Below are 10,565 nucleotides of genomic sequence, written 5' to 3' on the forward strand. Positions count from 1 at the left end.
AGCTCATCTGAGACTATTCTCACCTCTAGAACATTGTTCACAAACTCCCCCTTCAGGATCATTTCTACTCTGTTTCTTTTCCTATCCACACCATGGTAGAACAGTTTTTATCCTCCTTCCAATACTAAATATTGTCGTCCCCTTCCACTATTTCCCAGGTAATTCACAGATATAATTTCTCCAGTTCAATAAGTGATGGACTGCTGAGGATTGTGGACAGAAACTAAGCTTAAAGCTGATTTGTCATAACTACAGAGTGTCTCTACCAGATGTTGACATAGCACAAGCTGATTCATGTGTTCGTAAGAGTGTGGCTCCAATTTTGTTTGAGTCTATTCTTGTTTATTTTTCCGTCTTGTACCAGTAAAAACCAGACTGTTCTGGGTTAGTCTTTCCTAAGCTCCTGGGACATAGGGAAATGTTCTGCTTTCTGTTACAGGTGTTTTGTTTGTGGCAGGTATTTATAAAGTTTCTGCACACACAGCTCAGTGCTACAGTAGTGTGTCGTCCCTGATGGTCTGCCTCTGCTGTGCTGTGTATATTGTATTGTATTGTATTGTATTGTATTGTATTGTATTGTATTGTTACAAGAAAAAATTCCAGATGCAGAAAGAATGTGTGTGTAATTTGGTTCTTCAACTAAATTTCAACTTTATTTATCTTTAATATACAGTAAAAGACCACATGTGTTTTCACCAACCAATTTATTCTATTTTCATGGTAAATTAACAAAACTACTTGGATAAAATTAAATCATCATCAATAAAATTCACTTTGAGTCAGAACAATCAGAATATTGAACAGTAGCATTTTAGCTGTTGCCTTAAGCTACGTGTAACTAACCCAGGCCCGTTACTGTATGTTGTACAGTACAGAACATTGTTAGGATTATTAAATGCAGGACAGAGATCATTCTAGAGATCGTACTACAACATCATTTACAGGAACATTTTTCTGTTGAGCTACAAAATCATTTGACACTTAACCTCAATGCTTTTATACGTTTTAGAAAATCCTCCGGACGAAACGACAGATATCATCCCAAAAGTTTCCTTTTTCAGCTCTTCTTCTGGCCTCCCTTTCCACCTCTTTCCTTATTCGTTGTTGTTCTGCATGAATAGCCCTCTGCATCTCCTCTCCTTTTATTTTCATCTTTTCCTCATATTCTTTTTCCACTTTTTTCCTAATTTCTTCTTGTTTTCTGCGTGTTTCCTCTTCCTTCTCTTTCAGGATACGTTGTTTCTCCTCCTCTATTGCTCTCTCGGCCTCTTGGAACATCTCGTTGGTGTAATGACTTCCTCCATTTTTCTCCACTATGTTCCTGATCTTCTGCAGCAGCTCATCAACCTGAGAGCGATCATCTTTATTCTTGTTATTGAAGACATGATACTGGTTGTTACATCTGGCCACAAGTTCTTGAAGGTCTGAACAGTCGTCCAGGAAATCTTCAATGGGTTCTGTAAGTTCATCCCCACCAGTAAAGAGAACCATACTGTACTGGTCTGCAGCTTCACCAAAGACTTGTTGAATCTTCTCGACTGTCTTCTTTTCCTCATCAGTGAATCTTGCCAACCTGATGATCACCAGGAAGACATGGGGTCCAGGAGACGCATAGGAGATGCACTGACTCAGATCTTTGATTGTTTTCTTCTCATCGTTTCTGGTGTCAAACAGACCTGGGGTGTCAATGACAGCAACCTTCTGTCCATTCACCAAACCTTTTACCTTTTTACAATCTGTAGTCATAGATTTAGCAGAAAGCTTTGACACAAACGCCTCTCGACCCAGGATCAAGTTTGCGCTGGCACTTTTTCCGACTCCAGTCTTTCCAACCATCACAATCTTCAGCTCCTCATTATTTGTGATAAGTCCTGTGTAGATAGAAAATTCTAATTGCAATCATCTGTATGTAAACTGCATTTGACTCCTTGTCACTAAATCACTTCATTGTTCTCTGCTCCATCTGTCAGCAAAGTCCAAATGTGTCTAGAATCACTGAACAGTGTCTCCTGCAAATAGCAAATAGCATTTTAACGCATTGCTTCTCTGAATTCAATCAGTTTATAAAAGAAGATTTGGGTGAGAGCTTAATGTGAAACCTAACTCCAGAGCTTTATTAGTAAGAGTAAGAGTAAGTAGTTAAAAAAGATGTACATGTACAGTATGAGACACTTGCTGTAACTAACTGTTTTCCATGACATCAAATCATACTGTACTGAGCTTTGCTTCCCAACCATCAGACAGTTTTAAACACACATGCAGCATCATGACTCACCTGCTTCGCTGGACATATTTAGGTTGTTAGAGGCTTTGTCCATTTCTAACAAGAGCAGTGCAGATACTGAAGACTTTGTCCTGGCTGCTTTTAGTTGGATACTGACACTTGATGCTTTTATACACCACCTAAGCCAGAACCACTCCCTCTACTCTGCTTAACGAAAGTGAAAGCAAACGAATGTTTAAGCCGTTAACCTACTGTAGGAGGCAGCGGTTTGTATGTGTTCAGTGACTGCAGCTTAATTTGGCAAAGGAAAATCCTTACACGTTCTTGTTTAACCTGTTTTCTGTGACACATCAGGGAAAAGTAGGATGATTCACAGGGATGCAGGTTTAATGTTTCTGTTTGACTGAGTCAGAGTTTCACCACACGTACAAAGCAGTAGTTTCTGGTGGACAGGGTGAAATGTGGTCTTACTTTTTTACTTTACTGAGGCTTTGTGTTTTTTATTTATTATAACTTCCACCTCATCTTTTTGTGTTAATGTGTGTACAGAAGGAGCTAAAGGAGATTATTTAAATGTCGTTCTTGTTCCTACTTTTCTACATCACAATAAACAAAGATGTTTTCACAGTAAACCCAGTGTCCTCACCTACACTGACACAACACAGAAGCCCATTGGTGACATAAATACTGCAGTAACTACTACCACTGCTGCTCTGTAATTTCTTACTGCTAGCAGCTCCTGATGACTGTTCATGGATCAGTGTGAACAGCATCACACACCTCCTTCGTTGTGTCAAACATCTAAACAATGACCTGATGGACGCCTTGACTGACTGCATCACAGTGAATCCTGTAATTTTTCCTTCACTGTAGTCGCTGCAGGGGCGGCACGGTGGTGCGGTGGGTAAAGTAGCACTGTCGCCTTGGCAAGAAGGTCCTGGGTTGGACCAGGTTCCTTTCTGTGTGGAGTTTGCGTGTTTTCCCAATGTTTGCGTGGGTTCTCTCCGGTTCTCCAGCTTCCTCCCACGGTCCAAAAACATGCATTAGGTTCATTGGTCACTCTAGATTGTCTGTGAGTGTGTGCATGGCTGTCTGTCTGTGTGTTGCCCTGTGGGTGGACCCCCTCGCCCAAAGACAGCTGGGATAAAGCGGTAGAAAAATGGATGCATGTAGTTCCTGCTTTAGCAGTGACACTAACAGCAGCAGAGGTGCCCCTGACGAGTTAACAGGTTTGAACTGGCTGTTCAACGTTTTAAACAAAACGTTTTAGTGAAATATGACATCCCTGTGAATCATCCTGACTGTTGTTTCATAGAAAAACGGTGAAACAAAGAGGTGCGTGGACCTTTTTCACAAAACAAGAACACGGCCGTTTGCTCCCTAGGGTTGGGTGTGGATTGTTCAAAACTCATGTGTCAGTTCTATTGATGTTGATATTCGTTGCAACAGGTAAGACATTTGGACAGTGTTAAGCAACAGTTGTGCTTTCACTTTCATTATGAAAAGAGTAGAAGGAGTGGTTTTAATTAAGCTCTGTTGGGGTAAAATAGCTTAGGAGAGTCATTTGTATCTCAGTATAATATGGGGTCAACAAAAGGATTTTGATATTTCTACAAGAAAGACAAAGAATGGAAGGATGCGTCTCTATTAGTCAGTGGTTTGTGATATTAATGTGGAAAACCTCGTATCATGACATGGTGTGCTGTGGGCTGTGGGTTGTTTCTGGAGGGTCATAAAGCATTTGGTTGGGTTTACTGATTTATCTATATCAAAGGCCAGTCAACATTTACATATGGGGGGTTGTAACAAGGTATAAATACTGGGGCTGTCCACTCAGTCCTCTAGTGAATACTCTAAGTCTTAGATTTAAGTCAACAAAACCACGAAGCAAAAGACAGATCAGACCAGCAGCTAGTTTGGAAGTTTGTTATTCTAGATTAAAGGTCCATTTTTACTGTAAAAAGGTCTTAGTTTAGTGCCCATTATCTGACTCCTTGTAAATTGATGCTAGTTTCAAGATATTTGCAGCAGAATGAAGCTGTGACAGTTCATCCATCCCCAGTCCTTGTATCCTCTGTTGCTGTTGGCTGGAAGTGCTGCACATGACAGAGAAGATCAATACCAACTGCTGCAAGGTAAAAATAAAGCATGGCTCATTCATGACACTAAGAGGCTGCTGGTTCAGCTTTATGAACCCTTCAATCAAAGAGGTGGAGACGGAAGACATCACCGGTTTAAGAAGAATGTTTTGTCTCAGTATATTTTTTAAAGATAAATCTCTAAACTTAAAAGTCTCATTCCTTATATTATTACTATAAATTATATGTAGCGTTGGAATCCTCAAGTAGATGGATCAAACAAACATATTATATTGACTTCTTTATTTTTTGTTTATATTAAACAACAATTTCAAGCTTTGCACAAAAAAAAAAAAAAGATTCTGACCACAACAGCCTGTGCTCTGCTTAATATCTTGACTGCAGGAGGAGCATAACATCACATATCAGATGCAACCAATGACTACATACCTCATTACAAGAGTCAAAGACATCTGATAGCAGATCGACTGGAGATCATGTCACTAAGTGGTGATAACTGAATTTCTCCACGACCACAGAGTCATAACAGCTTGTTTTCTTCCCCCCCAAAGCACATCTAATAGTTAGGCCACCCAAGAGAATGAAAATCAATATGATCAGTGAAATAAAACCTGTGAGAAAACAGTGACACCATAAGAGTGCTCAGCCAAAGTCATCAATTTAAGGTACAATAGAATTGTAAATAATAATGTTAAAAGTGTTTTACAGATTTCTTTTTCCACCAAACAGAAAAATAAAATCCTTTGGTCAAGTAGAAAATGAAATTAACATAATAGTGAACTCTTCCTTTCACCAGTCTCATGTCTTGTGTATTCTTTCTACAGTCATCCAGGTCTTGAGGCTCTAAGGCTGCAAAGGAGGTGTCAAGGCATTATGGTTATGGTGCCCATGGCGCTCCATGCTGCAGCATGCTGGGAGTAGGACTAGAGGAGTACGACAGGAGCAGAGGCATTGAAAGAGGACCGAGGAGTCCTCAGACAGCAGGCGAAGGTGCATCAGGATCAGGCTCGTTGCTGTAGTTGTTGCTGTAGTGATTCCCACTGGGTGGATGATTAGGTAGGATATCCAGTTCATCCACTTGAGGACCGGGGTGCATCACAACCAGCTGGTCCTGGGGGATGTCTGCAGCTGCCGCCGCCAGGTTGGTAATGGACTTGGACTTAACGCACTGGAAGTCTACGTGGCGGCTTTTACCCTCTTCCTTCTCCCAGGACATGCGGATGAAGGGCCTCTGGACGTAGTTGTAAATGACTTCTGGACGGCCTCCTGGTCGCTTCTTGACTTTCTCTTTATATGTAGGGTAACCTGTCCACAGCACAGAAACCATACCCATTAGCCCAGTTCATTTTGAATCTAAAGTGCACCCAGTTTGGCTTGGATGTTAAACTTCATCACATTTGACTTGTTTGCAGTTACAACAATTACTGCAGAAAGCTGCTTTTGAGTAATTTTGACCTTAGTAATTTTCATTTTTGCTCAACAGGCACCAATAAACACAAGATTCTCTTTTTCCTTCTCTTGACCTTTTCTAAAGTATTTTATATTTTCATACATTTTATTCTTGCATGTAGCAACTATGAACTATAACAAACATGGCTTAAAAAATTATACTTTACTTGCCTTCAATGCCCAGTCGAATTTTCTTCAAACCTCGTTCCTTTAACACTGACTTGGCAACATCTCGATTCTCAATATACTTGAAAAATCTGTACAGTTTTGTGCTGTAAATGACTGTAAATAAAGATGAAAACAGAATGCACATATTACGGTACATACTTATGATTTGTACATTTAGAAACCCGTGTCTGTACTGTACAGTGTATACATACTCTGTGAATACTCCTCTCCCATCTGTGGGGGATATTCTTCATCCCAGTCCACCACATCGTCATCAGTGAGGACTACAATGTGACATTCCCTCTCTCCGCTCTGAGCACTGGCCACCATCAAAGGCAAAACCATTTCCTCGAGGTAAAACTCAAACTGTCGCCGAGCACCATCATTGGACAGCTCGTGCATCAGGGCACCTAATGATTGAGAGACAGAGTTAGAGCTCATTTATATTTACTCTGACAGTGTACCTCACAAAGTGAAGCATGAATAAAAATAGAAGCTTTTGCAGTTCACTGAGTAATATTGCAGAAAGAACATTTCTGATTAACTATGAAAAGGTTCATTCTGCCTACAATCAGTAATGCTTAGAGTGATTTTATGTTTTAAAACAGTGTTTTAACCTAGGAAAATCAGCAGTTTGATGCTTCTTTGTTTACTCACTTCGCTTGCACATTAATGTGCAACAGCTTTGACAGCCCAGAGGGCATACTCACTGAGGTCTCTGCATTTGATGGTGCTGTAGTCAAAGGAGATGCATAGATAGTCACACGCCTCACGCAACTCAGGGATAGAGATTCCATCAGGACAACGGATTATCCCAGATTTGTAGTAATCCTGCCAATTACAAGAAATCACAATGAAAGCAGCTCAAACACTGCGCTAATCCGTTCATTTAACATAAAATAGACATGAAAAAATTAAGTGTATCAGCTAATCGAAGCTCATAGCTTTCCATATTAACCCACAAACCTCTAGACGTTCTGCTTTCATGTTGGTTTGTAACGTGCAATATGCAATAACGTATGTATTGTATTTGTTATGTATTGTGCTGATTGATATTCACACTTTGGAAGCTGTGGTTTGTGCCGACGTTAAATTTGATAGCATAATTCTCAGTCATCTTTCAAATTTTCATACCATTGTAACATAATAAAATGAAACTGTACTAAATAGAGACTGACCAGAATTGCTCTGAAAACTGTTGAGCTGATGCCCTCAGCCACCTCGTACTCCCCCTTCTCGTTGGGCCGTGTAAAATTATGTTCTCTTCCAGATCCAAACATTCTGAAATAAAGAAGCTTAGTTTTATTCTCTGCATTTCCAATAAATCAATTTTGTCTGTTTATATGCATACAGATGTTTCGCATAAACTACTGATATATTGTATAATACTAATATATACAATAATATATAATTCTTATTCAGATATTTTAGTCAAAGTGTACTGTACCTGCCCAACATTGTATTGGGTTGTGCAGTGAAGATGGAAGGGTCGACTATAAACCGCGTATTGTCAACAATCAGAGTGACTCTTTCTGAGGTCCTAATGTTTCGGTTTCCAATGCTGGCACTCGCTCCTCCGTCCTTAGGATTGTCGTAGACAGAAACCATTTCTCCAGCTAACAAGCTTTTGAATGTGCCTTCAGTACTGGATAGGCTGCTGTTGCGACTGCTCACCACCCCACTGCTGCTGGAGCCGCTGGGAGAGACTCTCTGTGGCCGTGGACTGCTGGGTCGTGATGATGGTCCATCTCGTTCACGGTCTTTACACAAACAGAAATAAGAACAACCTACATAACAGTTCACATACATTTCTTATTTGGATGTTATTGGAAAAAGGCAGGAATTGCTACCAGCATTACAGACCCAGCTATGATCCATCTATGATAGCAGTAGTTAATTCACATGCCAGTTTAACACCATAATTCACAGCTTTTGTCTGAAAGCTAAGTCCAGGTTGAAGCATCTGGCACTTCTATAAAACCGTCAATGATATCAACTTAAGCCTTGTCTTCCTTGCGTGCGTGCTTACCACTGTTGTGTTGGCGGGTGGGTGAGGTGACGTTGCGAATGCAGGGGGTAAGCTGGCCTTCTCTCTCATGTGAGGAATCCCTGGAGCGATCGCTAGAGCGGCGGCGGTCACGTGAGCGGTCACAGCCCCCATTGGCACCATGCAGACTCATCTTCCACTGTTCTACCGTCACTCGAGATACTCGGGCCTGACTGCTGCTTTTCAAAGCAAAAGCAAGAATTTTATAGATTTTATTTGAATTTGTTAAGAAAACTCTGAAAAAAACAGATAGACTCAAACAGGGGCTACATTGCCATTGCAAGGAATTTAGCAGGCTTGTCACTCCTTAGCATTATTATCTAATTTACATACACAGCAGTGTCAAAAGTAATCATCAATAAATAGCACAGTCACTCCAACAAGCTTACGTGAGAAGCCCTAAAAACATCTTCAACAACCAGACAGTTCACATTCTGTGAGCTGTGAATCATGCATAGATTGAAACCAAGTCAAGTTTCTTATGTCCTAATAATCTTAGTTTCATGAAGTCTGGTCAACAAGAAGATTGATTTATGATTTCTACTTGTTCTGCACACTGTAGTTTTGTGAACAACAATGGTGGACAATATTGCATAATGATTTGTGACACATGATATATTAAGACTGCCTTTGCTTTGACGGCAAATACACATTAATGATACGATATGATATAATCTGAAGTGAGTGAATCCAAACATTGGAATTATATTTTAAATTTTTATTTTAATTATTTTGTGACATGTTTTCAAAGTAAAACTAATCCTAAAGAATCTAGTGCAATCAAGTAAAAAAGTAAAAATAAGAACAGGAAAGGAGTTGCGGAGTGACATTATAAATGCTGTACAAATGTGAACACACACGGTCCTGCTGGCAGACAGCTGACAGTGGGAAGAGATGAAAAAACTCCTTCAAAAGTGTAAAGGATAGGTTTAATCCACAATTTAATTTAGAAGAAGACATTTGTTAAACTAAGGGACTCATTAGTCATCTACTTATGCCTTGTAAGACAACACATTATGATCTAATATTAAATGTTCTTATTACTATTACTATATAGCAGTAAGGATTTATCTCTTTAAATGCATTCATAATGGCCTTCAAACCTTTACAAAAGCCAATCATAGCTCAAAATACAAAACTGGGTGAACCTGAGTCAAGAGAAATATATCCTGATACAATATCTTGTTGGACTCAATGACAGGCATCCCCTTGGGCCCAATTTATTCCCCATCACTACTAAGTTTGTAATGCACCTTGGGGACTTAATTTTAAAATGGTATATAATATTAATTATATTAATGTCATCTAATAGGAAGGCCATTACACAGTAAATAACTAATTAATTAGTGGTCTTCTTTGGGATCTAACAGCATTTCAACTCACCTCAAATGCCTGCAGAGTTTGCGAGGTCGGCTTGTTGCGTTTCCTTCCCAGGTTTCTGTGTCACTGGAGTTACTGTCATATGACTGCAGGCGTGCTGCCATCACCCGTACAGAGGGGAGTCCAGCCTGGGTCTTTCACCGTTCATAATCTGGTTAATGGTCAAATCAACAAGTCAGCTCGAACCCCTGATCACACAACAGGCACCTACAGGCTATCTTCTATCGCCTAACATAGCGAGTTCGGGTGTAATGTTGGCTTTTAACGTCCAGACACTAAAGGGGCCACGGCTGTAAATTACGTTAAAGCTGGAAAAAATATGTACACTTCAGAACACAATCTTGATTAATTTGCTGTCAAAATGAGTCACCCTGCGATCACGTTAGCTAGCTAGTTTCCTGTTAGCATACCTACCTAGCTAAACAGCTAGCTATTTAGTTAGCGTTGCTAACGATCCGCCAAATTATTAAACTTATGCTCTGAAATAGCTGGGTGACTGGTAGAATTCTTCAAACACAACGGGCTTCAGAATAATATTCTGGTCAAACATTGCAAGAAATGAAAAAAAGGGTACCTATTCGGTCTCTTTCCGCTGTAGTGTAACGCTAGCTAATCCCAGCCGCTCAGCAGCTAACCATCCATCTCCTTTCAAAACACTCACCCACTGACGTCCGACGTGCCGACGGTTGACGTCTGACGTCATTACGCTCGTAAACGCAGAGCATTTAAATGAATTTGACCTAGATGCTGCGAAGTTGCTAACTACGTTTATCCCCTAAAAGTGAATTACCAACAATGAAGTGTTGTGACGGTTATCAGGTTGATTCCCAGGCTGTGAATTAAGTCTTCAAAAGTTTTCCTTAATAGGGCACAGCGACTACTCCGCGAGGTATCGCGATATGTTGAGGACGAGCTTTTGTTTTTCCTCTCAATTTTAATAAGGTGTACGCTCTAATATTTCTTAAATACTTTAAACATATGTGCAAATTAACAAAAGAACAAGTAATAGATTATTATTAGAGTATAATAGAGACCAGATTGTCTTAACTGGTACATTGTATTTTTTTATTTTTGCGGGGTTATTTTGTTGTTGTTTATGACAACTTTCATTGGAAACTATGGCAAGATATAAAGTAATACAACCAAATGAGCTGTATTATTTAGTAACATTATGCTAATTAATATATTAATAAAATAA

At 39.8% G+C, this 10,565-nt stretch overlaps 2 protein-coding genes across 5 annotated transcripts; both read right to left on the bottom strand.

Moving 5' to 3' along the window:
- Positions 1 to 954: 954 nt before the first annotated feature.
- LOC114852677 (GTPase IMAP family member 9-like) lies at positions 955 to 2,409 on the bottom strand. The gene is made up of 2 exons (XM_029145231.3): positions 2,276 to 2,409; positions 955 to 1,871 (listed from the first exon to the last, which is right to left on the bottom strand). The coding sequence occupies exons 1-2, from the start codon at positions 2,316 to 2,318 to the stop codon at positions 1,006 to 1,008; spliced, it is 909 nt and encodes a 302-aa protein (XP_029001064.1). The 5' UTR covers positions 2,319 to 2,409; the 3' UTR covers positions 955 to 1,005.
- A 2,181-nt stretch (positions 2,410 to 4,590) lies between these two features.
- btbd10b (BTB (POZ) domain containing 10b) lies at positions 4,591 to 10,166 on the bottom strand. 4 transcript variants are annotated; one of them, XM_029145047.3, is made up of 10 exons: positions 9,942 to 10,097; positions 9,371 to 9,518; positions 7,970 to 8,166; positions 7,615 to 7,700; positions 7,388 to 7,521; positions 7,119 to 7,221; positions 6,651 to 6,771; positions 6,153 to 6,350; positions 5,944 to 6,054; positions 4,591 to 5,628 (listed from the first exon to the last, which is right to left on the bottom strand). In XM_029145047.3, exons 2-10 carry the CDS (start codon positions 9,469 to 9,471, stop codon positions 5,297 to 5,299), a joined length of 1,383 nt encoding a protein of 460 aa, XP_029000880.1. In that variant the 5' UTR covers positions 9,472 to 9,518; positions 9,942 to 10,097; the 3' UTR covers positions 4,591 to 5,296. The 4 variants fall into 4 exon arrangements, with proteins under 4 accessions (XP_029000880.1, XP_029000878.1, XP_029000879.1 ...); XM_029145045.3 differs by having other exon boundaries at positions 7,388 to 7,700; positions 10,029 to 10,166; XM_029145046.3 differs by having other exon boundaries at positions 7,388 to 7,700; positions 7,970 to 8,163.
- Between the last annotated feature and the right edge of the window lie 399 nt (positions 10,167 to 10,565).

This window comes from Betta splendens, chromosome 3 (genome assembly GCF_900634795.4).
Source record: "Betta splendens chromosome 3, fBetSpl5.4, whole genome shotgun sequence".
Lineage (NCBI taxonomy): Eukaryota > Metazoa > Chordata > Actinopteri > Anabantiformes > Osphronemidae > Betta > Betta splendens.

Excerpts from the sequence above, each read along its gene's own strand:
- btbd10b (XM_029145045.3), bottom strand. The coding sequence starts at position 9,471 with ATGGCAGCACGCCTGCAGTCATATGACAGTAACTCCAGTGACACAGAA. Across the intron at positions 7,701-7,969 it reads CACCCGCCAACACAACAGTG|ACCGTGAACGAGATGGACCA; the intron begins GTAAGCACGCAC and ends GTTTGTGTAAAG. Across the intron at positions 7,222-7,387 it reads CCCAATACAATGTTGGGCAG|AATGTTTGGATCTGGAAGAG; the intron begins GTACAGTACACT and ends TCTTTATTTCAG.
- LOC114852677 (XM_029145231.3), bottom strand. The coding sequence starts at position 2,318 with ATGGACAAAGCCTCTAACAACCTAAATATGTCCAGCGAAGCAG. Across the intron at positions 1,872-2,275 it reads AAATATGTCCAGCGAAGCAG|GACTTATCACAAATAATGAG; the intron begins GTGAGTCATGAT and ends CTATCTACACAG.